Source organism: Myotis lucifugus, unplaced genomic scaffold, assembly GCF_000147115.1.
Source record: "Myotis lucifugus unplaced genomic scaffold, Myoluc2.0 scaffold_62, whole genome shotgun sequence".
In the NCBI taxonomy this organism is placed as follows: domain Eukaryota; kingdom Metazoa; phylum Chordata; class Mammalia; order Chiroptera; family Vespertilionidae; genus Myotis; species Myotis lucifugus.
In genome coordinates this window covers 2,811,587-2,836,438 of record NW_005871110.1, presented here as the reverse complement: position 1 = coordinate 2,836,438, position 24,852 = coordinate 2,811,587, and the positions used below count along the sequence as shown (strand labels likewise).

The following is a 24,852-nucleotide window of genomic DNA, read 5'->3' as shown; positions in this document are numbered from 1 at the left end:
TTCTCATCCTGGAGCACCTGGACCCTGCAGAAGAGAATGCCCAGCGAGCGCTTCCCCACCACCACGCTCCCTCCAGTGGTGGCAGGAGCCCAGGAACGGCAGCTCCCACCTGAGCATTTTTCATGTGTGCTAGGACAAGAAAAGGTTGGGAACACATTTAGGACTCAGGAACTTCCTTGTTCCTGCTCCCTAGAGAGGAACCGCACTACAAAACACTGAAGGAAATTTGTAACATACCAAAGTAATCCTTTGATAGAATCTCTTCAAAATCATATTCAAAATTTACAACATAGAAACCATATAAAACTTGCTTTTCAAGTACCAACCACGTTCACCAAAGGTATAAAACACAAGTACTTTATTGATTTCTTACAATCAAATACTGCCAACTAGCATTACTTCCACTCATGCATCATTAAAAACAAAAGGATTATTTCCTTGGTATTTTCAAATGATGCATTATACAATAAACAAAAAAAATTAGAACTTAAAATGCACCCTGATTAATTATGTAAACTGGTAATTTTTTTAAAAAAGCATAACTAATAATTTGGTTCTTCATAAAATGGAAATTTAAATATTTCTCCTGATAGTCTTGAGGTTATCATTATGTTATGAGTAGTGCAAAGTGTGGCACACAGAGTTTCATCTAGAAAGGTGTCTTACACACCTTATTAAACAAATGAAATGTGCATAACAAAATGCATACAGTCAATGCATGATAGAAAGCATGTTTCAAATACAAGGCAGCCTCCCAGGCCACCATATTATTTGTTTTGCATTATCATTTATGGCATTATAGATTAATTACACATAACATACTTTTATACATTTTAACCCTGAAGATAAGAAAATAATTGTTGCTTGAAAAAATTATTCCAGGTAGCCATTTGGTTTGTATTAGGAGAAAGTGAACCTCCGAGAGTTTAGTGTCTGCCAAGTCTGGAATCATTAGCTTGAGTCAGTAAGTCAGATACTCGGCGTATTTCACAGTGACCGCTTCCCGAGTCCTGCGCTGCCTCCTCTCCGCGGGTGCCAGGTAATGAAGCGTTTCCAGGATTACCCTTATATGTGCTTTTCCCTTTTTTGTTTCTTCTGGATTAACTGTATTATTTCCTCTTCTCACCTCTTCTATGGCCTTCCATTTTAATTATTCATAAGTCCTTTCAGAATATCCTCAGAGAGGGGTAGTTCTGGAGATGGAAAATCCAAGGGGGGAAGATTGGGTATTGGAATATCCTTGGCTTTCCCAGTACTTGCTGCAAATTTCTGCCAGGTTGAAGAGGCTGTAGCAGTTTCTGACTGTGGCGGCAAGCTCCATAACTCTGACTTTTCTACAAAATCAGCATCTACATCCAGCTCTTTTTCTACTGGGCCTTTTAGAAGTCTGGCCTTTTCAGCCTTGAGTTGCTTATTTTCTTTCCTTAATTTTTCATTCTCAGCCATAAGGTATTCCACATGCCTCTTCAAATCTGCGATTTTGGTTGCCTGCTCTTCTATAATGGTTTTATCATCTTTTGGGGCTTTGCTTCCAATGCATGGTTCTGTTGGCTCACTCTTTTGCTGAAGTAAAAACAGCAGTGTGTCTGGATCCCTGTCAAAGACCCTCTGAATTTCAGGCAGGTGTTTCTCTGTGGAAGGGCTGTAGTTCTGAGGGAGAAGGAGACTGTGGCCTTCTGCCTCCTCAGCAGAGGGCTTGTGAGATGCCTGAAGCTGGGCAGCGGCATCCTTGTCTGTGCTCTGCTGGGCTTTCAACCTTTCCTCCCGCTTCGCCCTCTTCCACCTCTCCTGAATGAGGAGGAGCTGTTTCATGTGGCTATCCCTTTGTAGTTCCAGTGATAAATGAGCCTGTTACACAGAAAGAAAGGAACAATTTAACATTATGAGTCTCTTTAGTAATGTCCAGCAAATACTATTCCAAGACCCTCCTTTCTGAATAGCCTGATAACACTTAAAATCTATATACTATGTCTACGATTCAATTAAACCTCAAAAGTTTTTCAAAATAACTAGTTCTAGGTGAGTTAACACTTATGCTAGCTTATGAATATAAACAGAACACCATTCACTCAGCAAGTCAGAAGTACTATTCCAAATCCACATACTGAATCAGACCTTTTTTAACTGTGCCTTAACTCTCTGCTATGCCATTGATACTCGGCTTAAAAACAGAAAATCTTCCTCTTTAGACATCAATTCCATAACTAGCTAAAAAGTCTTTTCACTGACAGGGTGTTCAGAAGGTTCAGTGCACATCTATATTACAGGACTAACATGAGCAGTTCTATAATCAAAGGGAAGTGCGTGTGACAGAACACAACTTCTCAGTTCTCTTGGTTCAGTTTGAGGAACTCTGTTTTTCTTTGCCACTGGTATCTCCTCACAGAAAGGATCTCCTTAATTCAATTAAACATTTACCAATCACCTCCTATGTACCTACCACTTGTATAATCAGGAAATCATCTGTGGATAAAGGTAATTTAAAAACCTAGGGAAGCCTTCCCCAAACACAGAAAACAATTTAAAGCCATTGGTGAGACCAAGTTAAAAAGTACCAGAACCAGCCCTAGCCGGTTTGGCTCCATGGGTAGAACATCCGCCTGTGGACCAAAGGGTCCTGTATGTACCTTGGTTTCAGGCTCCTCCCCAGCACGGGCCCTCATCAGGGCTCGTGCAGGAGGCAACAATCAATGTGCTTCTCTCACATTGATGTTTCTCTCTGTCTTTCCCTCTCTCTTCCACTCTCCCTAAAAATCAATGGGAAAATATCCTCGGGTGAGAATTAACCAAAAAGAAAAAAAAAACTACAATGAGATACCACCTCACACCTGTACCAAGTGTTGGAGAGGTTGTAGAGAAAAAGAAACCCTCATTCACTGCTGGTAGGAATGTAAACTGGTACAGCCACTATGGAAAACTGTATGTTGGGTCCTCAAAATATTAAGAATAGAGTTACCATATGACCCAGCAATCCCTTTTCTGAGTTTCTACCTGAAAAACTTGAAAAAAACACACAAAAAACCTGGCCTGTTCCTCAGTGGTTAGAGCCTGCAGACCAAAGGGTCACAGATTTGATTGCAGGTTTGATCCCTGGCCCCATTCAGGATGTGAGCAGGAGGCAACCAATCTATGTATCTCTCTCACATCAATGTTTCTCTCTCCTTGTCCCCTCCCTCCCTTTCACTCTCTCTAAAAAACTCAATGGGAAAAATATCCTCGAGTAAGGATTAAAAAAATACCAGAATTGCTTAGGAATTTGGGAAAAAATAAGTTTAGATTTAAATTATCTTTGAGAAGCAAAGGGAAGGCCAACTGGTCCCCTTGCCCAGGCCAGCTTACTTACTGTGAGCTCCTGGTCAAATGAGCTAATGATCAGGAAAGGCCCTACGAGGCATCTCTAGGACACATGTGGCAATCTGAGATCTCTAAGTAACCACTAGAAAAAAAGGATAGGAGTTTCTGCATACCATGTCTGGTATGTCTGGTAATCAACAGCAGTTCATTTAGTTATAATTTCCTTTCTAAAATACTTTTCTTTTGCCTGTTTTATATACAGGGTGAGGCAAAAGTGGGTTTACATTTGAGAGTACACGAAAAAATTTATTCTTGCATTTTTATTAATTATTGTATTATTTTTCATACGAACAACTGCAAACCTACTTTTGCCCCATACTGTGTTTTGACTATAGTGTTTTGAGAGGGGCCCAATGCTTGGTTTTATACAAAAGTCAACTCTTCACAAGAAAATCCTTCTAACCCTTGTTGTAAATATTAAGAAAATGTCTCACCTGTTCAGACTGTGTTAGCTTCATGGCTTCAGAAAGATATGCTGGTTTAAAAAAAAGAGGCACATTAATATGAGTGTTGTCATTTTGTAATTAACAGGGCAAAGGAAGAGTTTTAATACTCCTCATGTGACAGAGAGAAATGATCTTAGAAGCAACTCTGCTATTATATAGTTATCCTGTTCCTGAAAAGAAACAAGATGAGGATTTAAAAATATGTCAGTGGTAATCAAATGTAGCTATTCCCTACCCCATCTTGAAGGAGTTTGTTCTTTTTTAAATTGATTTGAGAGAGGGAGAGAGAGAGAAAGAAATACCGATGTGAGAGAGAAACATCAATCGGTTGCCTCCCATACGTGCCCAACTGGGATCGAACTCACAACCTGGATATATGCCCTGACTGGGAATCAAACCTGCAACCCTTCAGTGCAGGACAATGTTCTAACCAACTGAGCCACACCAGCCAGGATTGAAGAATTTGTTGTTTAAAACCCCCGTAGATTTCACAATTAAGGAAGTAAAGATGGCCCAATCAGAAAATAGAATTGAGGATGAAAATTTAACAAGAACCAGTCAAAACCCTATTACTCATGCTCACAAAAATATAAAGAGACTAGAGGGCCCGGTGCACGACATTCATGCACTGGGGAGTGTGGGGGTCCCTCAACCCAACCTGCACCCTCTCCAATCTGGGAGCCCTCAGGGGAGCCTTCTCCAATCCAGGAGTTTCTGTCTTTGCAGTCATATGAGCGAATTGTCTGAAACCCCCAACCCAGTTTGGTTTGTTGCTCACAGAATAATAGAGGCATTTTTTTTTCTTTGCTTCATTGGTGGAGATTTCCTGGAAGTTTTAGGATATCTTCCCTTTAATTTTTCCTAGACACTCTGATTTTACTTATGTCTCTCACCTTCGCTTTCTCTCCATCCCCCACCACAACAGTAACTTGCTCCAGGCTCACTTTGCTCTAGTGTCTAGGAGGTCCGTCTGCCACCAGAACTATGATTCCCAGCAGTAACTTGCTCCAGGCTCACTTTGCTCTAGTGTCTAGGAGGTCCGTCTGCCACCAGAACTACTATTCCCAGAATTCCTGGTGCTCCCCACGCTCTTGGTTTTCCCTTCCTGCTCTGTCTCCATCCCACAGCCTCCCACTCTGCCAAGTCCTCCAAGCCACCAGCTCTCCCTTTCTGCTCTCCGTCTGGCGGCTTGGGGAGCCAAGTTCCCCAAGCCACTCCACTCTCTGCTGGCTCTCCCACTCTGCTCTCCGCCCGGCGGCTTGGGGGGGCATGGCTCCCTCAGTCACTGGGAGCGACCAAAGGAGCCACGTCCCCCAAGCTGCCGGCTCTCCTGCTCTGCTCTCCGCCCGGCGCCTGTGTATGCAAATTAACCCACCATCTTTGTCAGGTTAATTTGCATTGATTGGCTGGTGAGCATAGCAGAGGGACGGTCAATTTACATGTTTCTCTTTTATTATATAGGATGATTATCAATGACTTTTTTTACTGACGTGAACACCTGGACTATCATTTGGGCCTCCTAAAGAACTTTTGACTTGTTTCTGAGCTATGCCAACAGAATGCTAGGAATTAGAGAATTAAAACCCTTGTTGACATTTATTGTAAGCAAGTTGTCAAACATATTGTGTCATTGACAAAGACTATAAATGGGCAATAACTTAATAAACTTCTCTTTGATCTTAAAATAGTCACTGTAAAAATCCATAATGTTCCTCTTTGACCTGACTGCTAGCAAGTTTAAAGCCAAATTCTATCAAATATGCAAGAACCCACTGTGCTTTTTTTTGTAATCCTCACCTGAGGATATTTTTCCCATTGATTTTTAGAGAGTAGAAGAGAGGGAGGTTTTCTCGCCTACTTATGTTTAATTACATTTTATATTTTGGTATAAGGCCTTCTATATCCTGTCTGAACCAAGATGAGGTATTAATATTAATAATAACAGATCAGCTCTAGCTGGTTTGGCTCAGTGGATAGAGCATTGGCCTACGGACTGAAGGGTTCCGGGTTCAATTCAGGTCAAGGGCACATGCCTGGGTCGCAGGCTTGATCCCCAGTAGGGGGCATGCAGGAGGCAGCCGATCAATGATTCTCTCTCATTGATCTTTCTCTCTCCCTCTCTGAATTCAATAAAAATATATTTTTAAAATATTAATAGATCATACTCAATCTCCATTTTTTATTTCTTGCTTACTATAAACTTTTCACCATCTCTCACCTCTACATTAAGTTTCTCTTTTGCCTTTTTTCAGATATTACTATGGTAGACAGTTAGACAAACATGAGCAGAGCAAGGACAATGGGCCAGTTACAGAAGATCACCAGGACAGAACTGCTGGACACCTAGCAATGGAATAAAACTGGTAGAGCAGATACTGGAGGTAAGTACTGTTAATAAAGACCTCGCCCCTAAGACACCCTACACCCTCTCCACCCTAGAAAGCCTCCGATCATGCAGGTCAGATTCTCCTGACCTTTTCTTCCCTGTCATGTGGTAGGCCCCCACCCTTAGAGAATAAGGGGGCTGGAGGAAAGCCCCATCTAACTCCATACAAGGACAGAAGATGGCAGGACAGACCCCATAGATTAGCTTGAATATGAAAGCAGTTAACCCCCTCCGTGGAGTTAAAAGGAGCCCTAGCCCACTCTTTGAGCTGCCCACTGGAAATTTCTTTTCTGAGTTTCCTTTCTCTTTGCTTGCCTAATAAATCTTCTCCAACAAGTTTGAGTCTTGGCTCTGAATTCTATTCCTAGCCAGAACTCAAGTACCAAGGTTGCAGAACCCAGGTACAGTCTGACCCCACCAGTCAGACACCTGGTGCCATTCCCACCGCCTACAACACTACAAGGCACTGCTTTCTGTCTGGTGTTAATCCAAATATGTTAATGATTTTCAGAGTCCATGACTTAGAACTGCTGTCTGCCAGGTTCTGCCACAGTATTTAAGACACATTTTAACTGGATTCCCTCACCCCAACAGAAAGGGTACCAGTGAGATGGAAGAGACCTCGGTTCTTAACTTCTGAAGTAAGAAGCTAGGAAAATTCCAGGACACGCGGAATAGGGAAACTAAGTCAAATAGTTAAATAGCAGTGTGCAACCACCTAGTGAATCCTATCATCCCTAAACCAAAAATACAGAAGAGTAAACGGCTGGCACTTTAAAGGTAAATAGCTTAAATCACCCTACTCAGGGAGACACATAACAGAAATCCAATTAGTGTCATTTGCCAACCACACCCAAGGACAGACAAATTAAGAGAATAAATCTCATTTTAGTATATCAGCATAAAGCTGATGAATATTCTATTGATCCTCTCCTAAGACCTCCTCTAAATGCCCCGCTTTAAAAACCCTGAGAATGAAGGTCCCCGTCACTCTTGCTCCAGGGAGCATGCCCATGCCATTCCCTTCCTTCCCTTCTTCCCTCACAGGCATCTACCTCCTAAATGCCAAGGGACCCCACAAGACTTGCAACCAGGGGAGAAATGGGGCAGCGGCAACTTATCCCAGGCTAACCCCCTGAATTTGTCTCCAAGGTCCCCTTTCTCTGACTTCCCGGTGAGCCAAAACAGCCCAGCCTAGGCTCTCCTGAGGCTGCTTCTCTGCCCTTCCTTGTTTCACTGCCCTAAGTGTGTTTTTGTTATGGTCAATAAATTCTTGCTTGCTTTTGCTTTTCTATACTGTCTCTCGATTGAAATCTTTCCTTTGAGAAAACAAGATCCAAAGTCTCATGGTCTTGCTGGTAACAAAAGCACAGAATTGGTTATACAGTTTTTGCTCCAGCCATACTTACCTTTTTCCTCCATTTTTTTTTCTTTTATTCCTATGTTAAATGTGTATGGGTGCACAAAGACTATTTCTTTTCCTTCTGTTCATGTTTAACTCAGTTGAGACATTCTATCTATTGCTCTGATGGTGTGGATGAATTTTCCTAGACATCCCTCCCATTATGTCTGCATATATTTGTCTCCTTGTCTGAACTACAGTCTGCTTTAAATCTGCTTTCTTAACAAATGGAACAATTTGGCAAAACCAAACTTAACAACTGGAATGCCTCCCTTTGAACCTTAAAACTGTAACGTAAGAGAAAAGGACACCCAAGGACACTGAGCTGCCAAAGCACAAAGAATTCAACAGCAGTCACACTGTCATTTAAAGCAGCGGTCGTGAGGTCCGAAAGGTTGGTGACCACTAATTTAAAGTATTTCCCAGATTTTAAATCTGGGCCTTAAAAAATAGTTGTTTTAGCACTAGCTGGTTTGGCTCAGTGGATAGAATGTCAGCCTGCGGACTGCAGAGTCCTAGGTTCAATTCCAGTCAAGGGCACATGCCCAGGTTTTGAGCCTGATCCCCAGTAGGGGGTGTGTAGGAGGCAGCTGATCAATGATTCTCTCATCACTGATGTTTCTAACTCTCTCTCCCTCTCTCCCTTCCTCTCTGAAATCAATTAAAATATATTTTATTAAAAAAAGTTATTTTAAAAGGAAAAATTTTTAATCTGATTGCACGGTCATGGATTTACTCCAGAGTCACAAAAGGAACAAATGCTCCAGCTCCACCAAGGCAGAAATTTAAGAAACATTTACTCACAAAAATCTAACACATCTGGTTAAAATGCTTCCTTCAATTACAACACTAGGCTAATATTTAAAGTAAATATTAAACAAATGATGGGGGAAAGGAACTAAGAAAATCTGAAGAATCTATTAATTTTTAAAATAACATCTTTTACTATTCTATCATGAATCTGGTACCAAAGTACAAATTGTACAACTTATCTGGGGCACACAGAGCAAAATATTACCTCTTAATGACAAAGACTAATCTACTCTGAGTCACTTTCATGTCACCACAGTCTAATGCAGGGGTGGGCAAACTTTTTGACTCGAGGGCCACAATGGGTTCTTAAACTGGACCGGAGGGCCGGAACAAAAGCATGGATGGAGTGTTTGTGTGAACTAATATAAATTCAAAGTAAACATCATTACATAAAAGGGTACGGTCTTTTTTTTTTTTAGTTTTATTCATTTCAAACGGGCCGGCCCACGGGCCGTAGTTTGCCCACGGCTGGTCTAATGGGAAGGTAGGTCAAGACTTGTTTTCTGGCAAAGGTCAACCCCTTCCTTTAAATTAGCCAATCACGAAAGACTGAGCATAAGCTCCAAGAGTAAGGGGCAGGTCAGGTGCATCAGGAATAAAAGGCCAAGAATAAAAAGCCGAGCGGACTGCCCACTCAGTGCGTGTGCTCCCAGACCATGTGCGTGTGCACCCTCCTGCAGGAGTAGATATGTGCCTTGCCAGAAAACAGAAAAAAGAAAAGAAAAAGACTTGTTTTCAACCAAATACACAGAAACACTGCACTCTGAGGTCTGCTCATCTCAAATGTTCATTTTTTGAGTTCTAAGCATTGTCAATGGATATTATCAACTTCCCATTTAAGCTTTTGCTCTTTTTGCTGTCTGTGAAAGAAATGAAATTCACTTAGGGAATTGGACTGCGGAAAATTAATAAAGGAGAATTACACCAATCCAGTTACAGCTGTTAATCAAGGGTTTAAAGCAGTGGTTCTCAACCTGTGGGTCGAGACCCCTTTGGTGGTCGAATGACCCTTTCACAGGGGTCGCCTAAGACCATCCTGCATATCAGACATTTACATGACGATTCATAACAGTAGCAACATTACAGTTATGAAGTAGCAACGAAAATAATTTTATGGTTGGGTCACAACATGAGGAACTGTATTTAAAGGGCCAGAAGGTTGAGAACCACTGGTTCAAAGCAATAGATTTTTCTAACAAGACCAAATCCTTGGGAGTTTGTGGCCTCTTAACCTTTCCTTTTTTCATATTAGATGGTAAAATGTGAACAACCTTCTCTCCACCTCTGGCCACGTTTAGACAGCTTTTTTTCTTCCTGAGATTTGGTATCTCAGTTTATCTGTCCAATGAATGCTCATATACTCATTTCATCTAATTCAGTTACTATCCACCTCAAGAGTAGATCATACCTTTCTCAAAAAGGAAAGAGAAATCAAGTTACCGCTTTATTTCAACACATTTACAAAACAAACACTATCAAAACTCTATATAGTATACAGGCTCTGAGTCCTTGGCTATGCAATCTCAAGGTAAATTTTTAGCCTCAGAATCTCCTCTGATCTTTGACAGCTGAACAGAGTCCCCTTCTTTTGCCCTAAGTTCTCTCAGTTCAGGCTTTCCTTCCTCTTGAGTCTTTCTCAGATGAACCTTTCCCTGTCATATCTTTAAAATGATTTCCAAATGCCCTAACTGGTTTAGCTCAGTGGATAGAGGACGGCCTGTGGACTGAAGGGTCCCAGGTTCGATTCCGGTCAAGGACATGTACCTTGGTTGCGAGCACATCCTCAGTAGGGAGTGTGCAGGAGGCAGCTGATCGATGTTTCTCTCTCATCGATGTTTCTAACTCTCTATCCCTCTCCCCTCCTCTCTGTAAAAAATCAATAAAATATATTTTTTAAAAAATTCTTTTAAAATGATTTCCAAATGTTAAATTCCCTCCTCTCAAAATACATCTACATCCACACCTCCCAAAACAATGCTGTTACAAGCCCTAAATGTCAGTCAATTTACAAAACACTGAGGTCATTCCAACCATGTCAGTTTTCAAACTAGTATTACATTGACAACTCCACACAGAAATGCAACACAAGGCTATTTTTTAATATCTATTTTTATTGTTGATAGTATTACAGATGTCTCCTGTTTACCCCCCTTGACCTCCCTCCTCCCACCCACTACCAACCCCCTCACCCCAGGTCTTCACCATCCTATTGCCTGTGTCCATGAGCTATGTATATAAGTATATGTTACAAGGCTATTTTAAACCAAGTTTAAACTCCCAATCAAATTGGCTCATAAGTTCTATCTCCATAATTAAAGTTAATGGGATCCAACAGGCTGCCTTTATCTTTCTCCTCCTGAGAATGTCACAAAATGTAGATACAAAGGGGGAAGAGGTGTTTAAAGCCCAACATTAGTTTTAAGTCTTCTAATAAAGACATGGATATAGGTTAGGAATGAAAAATACTTTTCTCCCTTTTATATATTCAGAATGTCCTACTGCTCAACACCTAACATATACTAATCACCCCATCTTAATATGTTACAGATGTGTAACCATGACCACCCTGGGTTATTTTACTAAAGGTGTCATTTCACTGTGGCATTCATCTACAACATGGTTTTCTTAAATAGTATATAATACATTATCTTTTCTTTATAGTGACTACAAATTTAACAATTTGATTCATAACAAAATCCTATATATTAAAAGCCTAATACGCAAATTGTCCCCTCGACCAGGAATTAGACCAGGAGTTCGACTTGGGGGTGGGGCCGGCTGGCCAACTGAGGGAAAGGAGGCCCTGATCAGCGGCAGGCAGCCAGGGGAAGGGAGGCCCTGGCCAGCAACCAGCAGCCACTAGGGACCCTACCCGTGCACAAATTTCGTGCACTGGGCCTCTAGTAGGGTTTATGAAAGACTTAAAGAGAACTAGCTACCAAGTTTAATGTTGTATTAAGCCCCCATAAGACTCACCATAAAAATTCACAAAAGATTTATGGGGTACAATATACTCAGCTGTATAGCTGAAGTGGTACACTTCAGTAGCAAAACTAATTCTTTTAAAAAAAAATGAGTGGAAATTTTCTCTGAAAATCACTTATTTACAGGCAAAAATCACTGACATAAGAGGACTTATCCAAACCAGTGTCCATGATGTGGTCTGTTTTTTCAGCAATAAGGTAACACAGGAGAGGCAGACTCTACCAGGAAAGAACATGGCTCTGATTATCACAATGGCCTAGAGGGAAAGGAGAGTAACTTCCTCTAGCAGACAGGTGATAAGGTTTGCTCTAAGAAAGGTGGCTATACCATTTTGGATGAAGCATGAGTAAAACAGCCCTTTCCCCAAAGCTTTTACATATGCTATTCATCCAACAAAAACCTGTACAAAAACACACCCCAAAGATCTATTTCTGAGTTCAACATATGCTAGGTTGTATGCCTGACTGGGATAAAATTAAGTGTTTGATAAGAAGCCAGTTACTCTATAAATTTTATACCTTAAAAAAAAAGCTATCACCAGCACAATATTATAAGCATGAATATACATGAATATATAAATGAAATATTCAGAAGAGAAGCTAAAGAAAAACCACAGGAAAGAGTTTGATGCATCTTGCATTATCAAGATCTTAGAAAACAGAAACTCAGTGCAAATTAATTGGTTGGAGTCAAACTAATTATTACTTTCAGAACCCAAAATAGCTAACTTTGAAATCCAGACTCCTTTTCTATAATATAACCAAGATATACTGGCAGACATCTGGCCATCACTTCTGTCTTTAGGGATCTTCGGGCTCAGAAAGCCGTGTCCAGGAATCATTTACCAATATGGAACGTATAATTTTCATGGTTTAGAAAGAAGTCTGGCCTGACCGGCATGGCTCAGTGGTTGAGCATCAACCTATGAACCAGGAGGTCATGATTCGATTCCCGGTCAGGGCACATGCCTGGGTTGTGGGCTCGATCCCCAGTAGGAGGCAGTTCATCAGTGATTCTCTCTCATCATTGATGTTTCTATCTCTCTCCCTCTCCCTTCCTCTCTGAATCAATCTACACTATAAAAGAGCAACATGCAAATTTTGTCTCTCCACTACTCCCACCAGCCAATCAGAGTGGCTATGCAAATTAACCCAACAAAGATGGTGGTTAATTTGCATACGCAGGCACAGAGTGAAGACTGAAGGCTCTGGCTGGAGTGAAGACTGAAGACTGAAGTCTCACTGTGGTCAGACCAAAGGCCTGGGTCCCGGGTGCCAGAGGAAACCCGTTGCCGGCAGCCAGGGGAAGGAAGGCCTATTGCGCGAATCTTCGTGCAACGGGTCTCTAGTAAGATATATTAGGGAAGGAAGGGAAGGAAGGGAGAAAGAAAGAGAGAGAGAGAGAGAGAGAGAGAGAGAGAGAGAGAGAGAGAGAGAAAGGAAGGAAGGAAGGAAGGAAGTAAGGAAGGAAGGAAGGAAGGAAGGAAGGAGTGAGTCTGGGTTGGGAGGAGCTGGGAAATCCAACACACTCAAAAATAATGCAAGCTGCCCTAGCAGGTTTGGCTCAGTGGATAGAGCGTCGGCCTATGGACCGAAAGGTCCCAGGTTCGATTCCAGTCAAGGGCACATACCTGTGTTGCAGGCTTGATCCCCTCTAGGGGGCATGCAGGAGGCAGCCGATAAATGATTCTCTCTCATCATTGATGTTTCTATCTCTCTCTCCTTCTCCCTTCCTCTCTGAAATCAATAAAAAATATATTTTAAAAAAATAATGCAAGCTGATGTTCCAGAGGATCAGTAGGGTCACAGCACATCATTACTATTATTTTCATTCCAAATAAAGTGTTGAGAAATACTGGAGGAAAGAACTGCTCTACAGTTTTACACTCAGTACTTCTTAAAAAGAATACTCACCTGTAGCCTTTTTGTGACAAGAAATAGCCTCCTCGTATTTCCCCGCAGCTAATAAACGATCTGCTCGTCTGCTCTGTTGATGAGCCTAGAAGACAAACATTTCTAATTGCTTCTCTTCTATAACTCGTTCTTCCCTTTAAACCTTAAAGTTATTATTTGTTTTTAAAATATAAAATGTGTACATAGTATAGTTGAGTAATTACAATACCTATATTTAATATTATGATGGAGATTTTTCACCAAAACAACAAAGACAAACTCAAAAGTTCTGAAAGCAAATGACTGAAGTGTCCCCAGATGAAAGGTAAATGCATTAAATGAGTAGTCACTGGGCTCTTTACCTCTGTTACATTTTAAAATTTACCACAACTTTGTAAATGTGTTTCCTTCTCTTAAAGAGGTCCAACAGATCCAGATGGGTATATGTTACATAAAGTTAAATGGTTAGCAGGCAAGGAGAAAGACAAATAATCAACAAGTCTTCCAGCCACGTAATGTTTTCCTCACTAACAAACTCACAGATGACTTAGCAAAACTTCTTTAAAAAAAGTGAAAAGCACTGTACTACCAAGTTCATAGCAGCACTGTTCACAATAGTCAAAAAGTGGAAGCAACCCAAATGTCCATCAATAGATGAATGAATAAACGGTGGTATATACATACAATAGAATATTATTCAGCCTTAAAAGGGAAAGAAATTGCCTGGCCAGTGCTGCTTAGTGGTTGAGAGTCGACCTATGAACCAAGAGGTCATGGTTCAATTCCTGGTCAGGATACATGCCCGGGTTGCAAGCTCGATCCCCAACAGGGGGCATGCAGGAGGCAGCCGATCAATGATTCTCTCTCATCATTGATGTTTCTCCATCTTCCTTCCTCTCTGAAATCAATAAAAAGCTATAATAATAAAAGCGTAATATGCAAATCGAACGAATGGTCGAACAGCGGAACAACCGTCTGGATGACCTTCCAGATGAAGCCAGGGCTGTCACGGCGGCTGAGGGAGCCGGGGCTGCAAAGGCCTACTCTTGCACAAATTTCGTGCATCGGACCTCTCGTGTGTGTGTGTGTGTGTGTGTGTGTGTGTGTGTGTATATATATATATATATTTTTTTTTTTTTAAAGGAAATTGACACATGCTACAGCATGGATAAGCTTTGAAGATATTAAGTTAATGAAATATAAAATAAACCAGTTACAAAAAGAAAAAGCTGTATGATCCCACTTATATGAAATATCTAAAATATTCAAACTCATAGAAATAGAAGTAGAATGGTGGCTGCCAAGGGCTGAGGAGAGAGAAAAGCGAAGAGTTGTTTAATAGGATTAGTTCCAACTTTGCAAGATGAAAAAGTTCTGAAGATGTTTCACAACAATTTAAATATACTTAATGCTACTAGACTGGACACTTAATAAAGATGGCATATTTTATTTATGGGTACTTTACCTCAATTTACTTTTTAAAAAAGTAAAATCTGGCCCGACTGGCATGGCTCTGTGGTTGAGTGTCGACTAATGAACCAGGAGGTCACAGTTCGATTCCAGGTCAGGGCACATGTCCAGGTTGTGGGCTTGATCCCGTGTGGGGCGTGCAGGAGGCAGCCGATAGATGATTGTCTCTCATCATTGATGTTTCTATCTCTCTCCCTCTCTAAAATCAATAAAAATATGTATTTTTTTAAAAAGCAAAATGTTTTGTCAGGTGTAAAGTGAATAATCTAGCATGCTTTTCAAAAAAATGTGCAACTAATGCATCATAAAAAAATACTTCAAAAAATCACTTTTGCACCTGAGACTAAAATCTTGTTCTCTAAGTCTCAATTTACTTCTGAAAATAATAATGGATAACAATAAATGACTGAGCGCCTAAAATAATTTTAACCCTGGAGTCTTAGATTGAGCAAAAAATATGTTCTGAACATAGCAATATATTTTATAGTGCCCAGAAATTATACACATCTTTCAGGAAGACAATGTACATGATGAAGAAAGCTAAGTTATGATCACTATGATTTTTCTAAGGAATGTTTTTGGATAATATAGTTAAAACAAGTGGCACTCAATCAAAAAGGTTCTAGGTAAAGGGGAAAAAAAGAACTAAAAGGTGGAAAGCTGCAGGTACCTTTACCTTCCTGAGCTTTGAAAGAGCCATGTTCTTTGTAATCACCCTTCCTCAAATGTGGGCTAGACCTAGTGAATTGCATCTAAAAAAACAGACTATAGCAAAGGAAACAGGATGTCACTTCCGTGATCAGGTTACAGAAGATTGTCACTTCCATCTTGGTAGTACTCTCTTCCTTGCTCACTTTAATGGACCCCAACAGTCATGTAGTGAGCTGCCCCATAGAATGGCTCACATGGAAGAAAAGTAGCCTGCCAACAGCCAGCAAAGAACTGAAATCCTGTCCACAAGCGCTCAAACAACTGAATCTTGCTATCAAACCTGAGTGAGCTTGCAAGCAGCTCCTGCCCCAGTGAAGCCTTTAAGTGGCACTGTGGCCCCAGCTGACACCTTCACTGCAGCCCTGTGAAAGACCCTGAAGGAAAGAACCCAGCTCAGCCATGCCCTTATTCCTCACACAGAAACACTGAGATAACAAATGTGTGTTGTTTTAAGCTGCTAAACTTTGGGATAATTTGCTATGTAGCAATAGATAACATATAATAGTAGCATCTCTTTCATTCTCAGCTGCCTCAAATTCTATTGGGAAATAGATTTTGTTTACACAGATAAGCAGTGATTGACCAATCCTCATGGGACTGTAACACCCTATCACTTAAATAATGAATGATTCCGTGACACCACCATCTCACATTGAAGTACTTTCTGACACTTAGAGTTTACAATAATCTGATTTAATTTTGTTTTGAAAATCTCTTGGAAATTCTCATGGAAATTTGTACTTCTGATCCACCTATGACGGAACAGGTGGCACGGGTCTACCCTTCAGCTATAAATATAAAAACAGGAGTTAACAGACACTGAACGTAAACATAACAGATTACATTTTCAAAAGGAAAACGCACAAGTTATGAGACCTACATTCATCCTAGCTTTCTTTCTGAGGGCATTTTCCAAAATAGAGTGCAGGAAAATAAAAGCCAAGCAGTATCTCACTGAGCAGAAGAGATGAAGACTGGAGCCAAAAGACTGGAATTTGAAGAGACTCCATGATTGGACGGAACTGCAGTATAGACACTCTAAAAATATACATTAAAAAATCTTCCAGGTCCTTGGCTGACGTCCTAAGTTGCATGAGAACAGAGCACAATCCAGGAGTCCAAGCAGAAGCACTGAGCAGAGATTTCAGAAGCCACATAGTGCTAGGAAGACAGGTTACAGTTTGGACCTAGACAGAGTAACTTTGGTGAAAACCTGGCATTTCACCTGAGACCTCAGGAAGACCAACCCTGAGAGGAAGAACCACACTCTAAGCGTTATGGATAAAACTAAAATAGACCCACCCTAATAAAACCTAAAATTAAACCTAGACTAGATCAAGGTGATCTATCAGTATTCTAGCTGCCAGCCAGCACAAAACTTTACACTCTTTAGAGGAAGATGACCAATTCAGAGTCTCTACAACATACCATCCACAATATGTGACATACAATAAAGTTACTAGGCATGCGAAGCAGGTAAAAGTAACTAACATAGAGAAAAGGATGAGAAACAGATTCAGAGATTATCCATATATTGGAATTAACAAGCAAGAAACTAAAAGTAACTATGCTTAAGATGGTTAAAAAAAAAAAAAACACAGAAAGAGGACACAATAGATGAAAAGAAAACTAAAGTCATCGGGTGAGAGTTCTGTAAGAATAGGAACTTGGTCCTATTCATTGTTGAATCCTTGAAGTCTAGAACAGTACCTGATATATAGTAATTACACATAATATTTGTTGGTTAATTAGATGGAAGAATGGAAGAAGTTGTGTTGAGGGTTGGTAACAAAATCAAAGACTGGTAAATGCCAACAGAACGTTACTGTACTTCAGAAAAAAAGTGAGAATAAAACTCTGCATCAAAATCTAAAATAAATAACTATATATACACAAACATATATATACACACCCAGACACTCACAGAGGGAGGGAAGGGAAGAAAGAGGAAGGGAGAGGGGGAAAGAGAGTCAACCATTGGTGCACTGAACTTCATTCACTATTTAATCCATCCAATCTCTAGGACATTTTAACCAGAATTTTCCTACTCCCTCGAGTAAAAGTGAAGGCACAATACTACAAAATGTTCTAAAACTTTTATAAAAAGTAAAACAGCTTCAGATTTAGTAATGTCTTAGTCTGTGTACCCTGTACAAATTTCTCCCTTGGTGAATCCTCTTCAGAAACAACCAGTACATTCCACACGCCACACTCCTCTCGGTGAACTGCTCTTCTTCCAAGATAACAGATTAACATTCCTGTGGGAGTTGCCAAATTCTTATCTTTACCTTGTCCTCTGAACACCTAAAGATTCTGTTCCATCAGATTTTCAAATTTAGGACTAGAGACTATGTCAGGAAAGTTTTAAGTGGTTTTAACTAATGTAACATTCAGGAGTTAGCCAGGTAGAAAATGTTGATCTGCAGAGAGGAAGAATCTGATTATCTTTGAGTCCCGAGTCCCAGGTCCCATACGTCCTTAGACCCGCCTACACTGTAGCCCTACCTTCCTGCACCTTTCTTTTGATTCCAATAAATTATCCCAAATTAGCTTCAGCAAATTTGAAGTGGGTTTTTATCACCTGCAACTGACAAAAATCCTAAGTACAACTAAGTGACAGCCCTCACCAAAAAGTACATTCTACTTCTATATGCTAACTGCTTTAAAAATACAGGTTCTATATTGTCTTCTTTCCCAAAGGAAACAGTATTTACCTTATTTTATTTTTTATATATTTTTGTGTCCCTAGGGAAAAGCTGCATGTAAAATTGAAAAGAAAAAGAACACCAAAAGAGGTGGCAAAGGAAAATCTAATGTACTCCTGAACCTTGTGGTAGGTAGGGTCTTCAGTGGAGGAGAAATCTCATTCACTCCCCCTTTCTCAATCAATTCACTGAGTCTCCTACTGGCAAGCAGTAGCTCCTAAAAGTTAGGTATTGAATTGGATGCCTAAGTAAAGTAATACAATTATACTTAAGATAACTCCTCAAGTGTTAGAAAAGTCCAAGAACACCTGTTTTTGATTTTAAGTCTAAGGATCAATTTTTCCCAAACACAGCTCTGCTGCATCTTTTTTTCTTCCTTATGTTTCCAGTTTAGCTTGCTTTTTTTCATAACCACCACCATCTGCTGTGAAGAAAAATTACAGGATACAGCCCGCTAGTGAGTTGTGAAATCAATTTAGTGGGTTAACAGCATTTTCTTAAATCCAATAGTAAATATTAGAGTATATCAAATATAGCACCATGCACACACGTGTATGTGTATATGTACATACATGGCATCATATAGTTTCAATTTTTTGTTATGTTTTGGTTTGATTTATGAGGATCCCTGCGTTTTACACGATTCCAGGAGATACATTCATAAGGCAGCAACTCTGCAGTAATATGCACATATGTGTGTACTAGTCATTATGAAAATTTTCTTTCTGTGAATCACAGTCAAAACAAATGGGCAAACACTGCTCTAATAGAAAGATCAGTATTTTATTTAGAAACTTGCTTTCAAATCCCAGTTATCCCTTACTCTGCACTTATTCTTAAACAGTAGTGTGGGTTGGGGGTGGGCTAGAAAGGGTCAATGGGGGGGGGAAGGGGGAGATATGTAATACTTTCAAGAATAAAGATTTAATTAAAAATAAACAGCAGTGTGTATTTTAAGACTAAAAATTTTTAATTTATTGATTTATTTTTAGAGGGGGAGGAGATGGAGAGAGGAAGTGAGGGAGGGGGAAGGGAGAGAGGGAGAGAAACATCTATTTGTTCTATTTATTTATGCATTCATCAGCTGATTTTTTTAAATATATATTTTTATTGATTTCAGAGCGGAAGGGATAGGAAGAGAGAGAGAGAAACAATAATGAGAGAGAATCATTGATTGGCTGCCTCCTACACACCCCACACTGGGGATCAAGCCTGCAACTGGGCATGTGCCTTGACTGGGAATCGAACCATGACCTCATGGTTCAACCACTGAGCCATGTGGGGTGGGCTGATTTTTTTTTATTGGTTGATTCTTGTATGTGCCCTGACTGGGAATTGAACCGAAACCTTTGATGTATTAAGACAATGCTTTAACCAACTGAGCTACTTGGCCAGGGCCCTTACTCTGCATTTCAATGTCTTCATCCATAAAATGGGGAATATCTCACATAGTACTAAAAAACAAAATAAATAACATAGTGTCTGATACCAACCCTAGCCCTTAGTAATTGTAGGGTAAGTCCTAGTTCTCTATCCCCTTTCCCCAGAGTGCTTCCATTAGCCCAACCTAGCTTGTAACACAGGATGAATTTTCCTTGAAATTTCCAGCGCAACAAGGAAAATTTTACTGCCGCCCTCACCAGTGTTGCTCAATGGTTGGAGCATTGGCCCTCGCACCGAAGGGTCGATTCCTGGTCAAGGGCAGGTACATGGGTTGCATGTTCAATCCCCAGCCCCAGAAGAAGCAACGGATTGATGTGTCTCTCTCACATCGATGTTTGCTTCTCTCTCTCACTCTCTCTCCCTGCCCCCCAGACTCCCTTTCTCCCACTCTCTCTAAAAAAACAAAAAAACAAACAAAAAAACACAACAACAAAAAACGGAGAAAGAGGTGAGGATTAACAACAACAAAAAATTTATTGCCAATATAATTAACATGGAATAATTACAAAGATTCTAGGTATATACAAGGCCATTCTTTGGACCTTATCTGATACCTTTTCTTAGATGAGAAAAACTGACCACTCTAGAGGGAAGCTAAGTTACTCAACAAACACATTCTCAGCACTCTTAAGGGCCAAACACACAGAATACAATTGTGTATTATATTTTGTATTATAATTGTGTATTATACCTTTGAGTGTGCAGAGTAGGTAAGCAAAGCATGAGCAATAGTCATGTATAAATTAAGGAAGGTCTGACATCACTTCCTACATAGGCAGCAAACAAACCAAAGAACTAGAAATTATCTCACAAGTTCTGACATTTGCTACCAGCTCTCACAATACCAAAATTAAATGTAACAAATGAAATGCCTAAATATACACTAATTTTTGTTGTAATTTTTTCCATATTAAAAACTGACAGAAAAAGCTGGTAAAACAAAACTTATTTAGAGTGCAAGGACTACCTATTTTTCCCTCGATGGAAATACGATTTATCTTATTGTTCTCCTGACCAACATCAAAAAACAGAGAACTAGAACACAAAATCTGTACTACATATTACTATTTCAGCCCTGGTCCAGTAGCTCAGTTGGTTAGAACATCAACCTGATGTACCAAGGTTGTGGGTTTGATCCTTGGTCAGGACACATACAAGAATCAACCAATGAATGCATAAATAAGTTGAATAACAAATCGATGTCTCTGTCTCTCTCTCTCTCTCCCCTCCTCCCTTATTCTTTCTAAAAATCAATTAAAATTTAAAGATATAATACAGTATATCATGACTTTTTCAAACTGGTTCTTCCATATCCTAAAAACTCACTGTGATAAAATAAGCCTACTGGCCCTTATTGCAAACCTAACAAAAGAATCAATACTAGAGGCAGAGGCACTAAATAAATGTTGACTGCCCTGACCGGTTTGGCTCAGTGGATGGAGCGTCGGTCTGCGGACTGAAGGGTCCCAGGTTCGATTCCGGTCAAGGGCGTGTACCTTGGTTGCGGGCACATCCCCAGTAGGTGGTGTGCAGGAGGCAGCTGATCAATGTTTCTCTCTCATCGATGTTTCTAACTCTCTATCCCTCTCCCTTCCTCTCTGTGAAAAATCAATTAAATAAATAAATAAATAAATGTTGACTGAATATACAGTTCAATACAGATAAGGGCCATAGTGAAATGAAAATGATGAGTACATTAATGTGATATCAAAAAAATTGTGATCTATAATGTATTTGAGTCACTGGTCTAAGTAATTACTTAATTTCTCTCAGCCTAGGCTTATTTATCTGTAAAACGGGGAAGCAGTTCTTCCTAAATTCCAAGGATGCTCTGAGGACACATGATTATAAACCTATGTACTGTAATAGTCTTTATACAGTGAATTTGGACTACCCTATATCATTAGAAAAAGCTTGTATATACTACTGAGATTTTCAAAGGCACTCATTAATCAAAGCATTGAGAACTATTTCTCATGTTGAATCAACTGAATACAAAGTTGGATATCTACTCCCATAAAAGAATGTGATAGTCTTCAAAAACAAAACAAAAAAACCCAGTCATGTAAAACTGAATAACAACAAATTCAGAGGCCTGTCACTGATACTTAACAGCACAGTTTAAACCAGCGGTTCTCAACCTGTGGGTCGCGACCCCTTTGGCGGTCGAACGACCCTTTCACAGGGGTCGCCTAAGACCATCCTGCATATCAGATATTTACATGACGATTCATAACAGTAGCAACATTACAGTTATGAAGTAGCAACGAAAATAATTTTATGGTTGGATCACAACATGAGGAACTGTTATTTAAAGGGCAAGAAGGTTGAGAACCACTGGTTTAAACGATTCAAGTAAATGTTAATCTCTTTTCCCTTGTTATCTTCTGAAAAACAAGCTAAGCTAGAACCCAGAACTTTCAAATCTCAAATGGTGTAAGAATTCAAGATGCCAAATTTCTAATACTTGCCTACAAAGTTACCAAAATTGTGCTAGCCTGCTCAACAAGACTGGATTCAAAAATTCTCTATCAAGAGATAATACTATTACCACCACTGAACTAAATTTTCCTAAACTGGCGATTCTCCTGCTCCATCTACAACTCTCACCCAACTCCAGCCTTCTGGTAAGCTACCACAGACCAGTGGGAGTTTGGCAGGGGTTCTGCTGCAGCCGGCAGCCAAATAAAGTAAAGCTAACTGGCACTGAACCAATGGTCATTTTGCAAGGACACGAACTTTGGAGCACTTTGTAAACTGCTGGTGATTTCTAATAATATTCCTGTTAAGTTTAAACGTTGAACCATCCATTATATTTCACTGCAAACTATATGTCACTTTAAAAACAAGAAAAGGGCAAGACATTTTCCTGGTTTGTTTTTGCTTTTTTTTTTTTTTAAACTCACAAATCTAGTCAAATTCTTTTTATGTGTAAACAACTCTTACCAATGGGGGCAGGGATCGACTTAATAAAACTGGGAGGCGCTTCTCAGAGGAGCTAACCTGGCACCAGTCATTTGGGAACCACCGCTTTTAGCTCCAGCCCTAGAATTTTAAACTTTTTCAAGCTCACCAAGCCCAAATCTTTATCTTACAAAGGAGATTTAAATTAAGGGTCTATGCTCTGGTTATTCTAAGAGCTAACTCTTACACAGTACTATGTACCACACGCTGTTTGCTCTAAGCCCTGTACGCCTAGTTCCTTTAACCCTCAGCGAGGTCAACTAATCCGCCCAAGATCACACAGCTTTCGGGGGACAATGCCAGAGCTCACATTCAAGCAGTCTCGCCCCAGGATACACACTCTCTGAAACCACCAGGCTCTGCTGCTTCTCCATGGGGTGGGTTAGATCCAGCCCAGGGCCCTTCCACGACTCCAGGGTGCAGAGTCCCAACCTGAGAAACGAAGTCTCCCTGTGTCCACCCGCTGCAACTGAATCTCCAACTTGTGACTCTTCAAAGTGCCTCCTGTCTCGCTACAGCAGCGGTTCTCAACCTGTGGGTCGCGACCCCTTTGGCGGTCGAACGACCCTTTCGCAGGGGGTCGCCTAAGACCATCCTGCGTATCAGATATTTACATGACGATTCATAACCGTAGCAACATGACAGTTATGAAGAAGCCACGAAAATAATTTTATGGTTGGGGGTCACCACATGAGGAACTGTATTGAAAGGGCCAGAAGGTTGAGAACCACCGCTCTACAGCCTCAAGTATCCAAAACAGGTGCTCTCTCTGGGAAACCAGCGGATGCAGCGGCCAGGCAGAAAAGAACAGCTTTCTCGCGGTTGCTTAAACCTCAACACCTGAAAAGCCTAAAAACATAATAAGTACATTTTTCTGAGAAAGGCAAACATCTACCGTATTTTCGTGATGCCTCAAGTGATGAACCTAACAAGGACGACCGTGGTTTTTTTTTGTTTTTTTTCCCCTCCAGCTGTCTCCAACTTACTCGAGAGGGGAGACTTTCCGTGTATGCATCTGAATATAGATGAGAAACGGAATAAGGGGGGACATGAGAAAGGAGGGGTACGACTCCAGCTCTCCGAAGTGGAGAGGCTCAGACTCCAGACCCTGTGGATGAGAAGCCGGACCCAGCATCACACACCACTGCTGCCCTGGCCGCTGTCAGTGCCGCTCCGGGCGGCGGGGAGGTGTTTACGTGGCGCTCGGAGGCATTTCCTCAGGCCTCGAGAGGTGGCGGCCCGGGCGGGTGGGCGCCCCCCGCGCAGGCCCTGCGGCAGGGGGCGCACGGAGGCGGCGGGAAACGGACTCGAGAGTTTGCCGGGGATCCCGGAGGGGATCACCGTCCGGGACGCCTTGCCCGGAGCCGCCGTGGGCCACGCCCGCTGGCGCCCCCCGGCCTCCAGTACCACCCCCGCCGAACCCGACCCCCGTGCATGGAGGGTCGGCGCACCCAGTGGACCGGACCCGACTCCTGAGGCAAAGGAGCCGAGGGCGGACGCGACCCTCTGGCAGCCACTCACCAGGTTGAGGGGTCCTTCCATTACTTCCATAGACCCCGGAGTGAGAGGCGGCCTGAGGGAGGGGAGCGACGACGCCGAAGCACATGGAGGAGCGCAGCGGAGGAGCTGGAGGCAGCGACCCGGACCGCGGCTCCTCTCCGCGCCCCGGGAGCCAGCCGAGGGAGCAGAGGGAGCAACCACGGAGCCACTTCCTCCTCCGGCGCCGCGGGCCCGCCCCCTGCGCCGGGGCCACGCACGCGTCATGACATCACATGCGGTGGTTCAAGGTGGGAGTGAGGACGGGTTGTGGGCGGGGCTCAGGGAAGGCGGGTCACGGGCGACGTGCTCTTTCTCGCGGTCTATCTTTCCTCTCGCGAGATGCTTATCTTCAGCTTTTGTTGTCTCTTCTGCCGTCACGTGAGGTTGTTGGGAGTTTAGTGGCTATTGGCTTTTCCCAGTTTCCTTCCAGCCTGACTTTTCCCAAGTTTACTCTGCATGGACTTATTTTTACTTTTTGTTTTTATTATTTTTTGTTTTTTGGGTTATTGTTTTTTTTTGTCTATCTTGCTTGGGCTTATTTTTAAATCAGATTTGAGCAATGCTAAACCATCTGCTGGACTAGATCACCCCCTTTCCCGGAGACAAACATGAGTGTTTCAGTGCTCTGCCCTCAAGTTGCTGACAAACTAATAAAAGAAAATAATATGGGTCACAAATAGCCAAATATAATACTTGACTCATTTAACAATTATGTGCCAAACCACTGTGCTGGGTTCTTTCT

At 41.3% G+C, this 24,852-nt stretch overlaps 1 protein-coding gene across 5 annotated transcripts; it reads right to left on the bottom strand.

Moving 5' to 3' along the window:
* Positions 1-336: 336 nt before the first annotated feature.
* Positions 337-24,330, bottom strand: NRBF2 (nuclear receptor binding factor 2). 5 transcript variants are annotated; one of them, XM_006089715.3, is made up of 4 exons: positions 24,093-24,330; positions 13,300-13,384; positions 3,789-3,829; positions 337-1,848 (listed from the first exon to the last, which is right to left on the bottom strand). In XM_006089715.3, the coding sequence occupies exons 1-4, from the start codon at positions 24,120-24,122 to the stop codon at positions 1,147-1,149; spliced, it is 858 nt and encodes a 285-aa protein (XP_006089777.2). In that variant the 5' UTR covers positions 24,123-24,330; the 3' UTR covers positions 337-1,146. The 5 variants fall into 5 exon arrangements, with proteins under 5 accessions (XP_006089777.2, XP_023610381.1, XP_023610383.1 ...); XM_023754613.1 differs by lacking the exon at positions 13,300-13,384 and adding an exon at positions 23,467-23,586 and having other exon boundaries at positions 24,093-24,304; XM_023754615.1 differs by lacking the exon at positions 24,093-24,330 and adding an exon at positions 23,467-23,584.
* Positions 24,331-24,852: the final 522 nt, after the last annotated feature.

Excerpts from the sequence above, each read along its gene's own strand:
- NRBF2 (XM_023754613.1), bottom strand. The coding sequence starts at position 24,177 with ATGTGCTTCGGCGTCGTCGCTCCCCTCCCTCAGGCCGCCTCTCACTCC. Across the intron at positions 23,587-24,092 it reads TGGAAGGACCCCTCAACCTG|ATGCATACACGGAAAGTCTC; the intron begins GTGAGTGGCTGC and ends ATCTATATTCAG. Across the intron at positions 3,830-23,466 it reads TGAGGCATCACGAAAATACG|CATATCTTTCTGAAGCCATG; the intron begins GTAGATGTTTGC and ends TTTTTAAACCAG.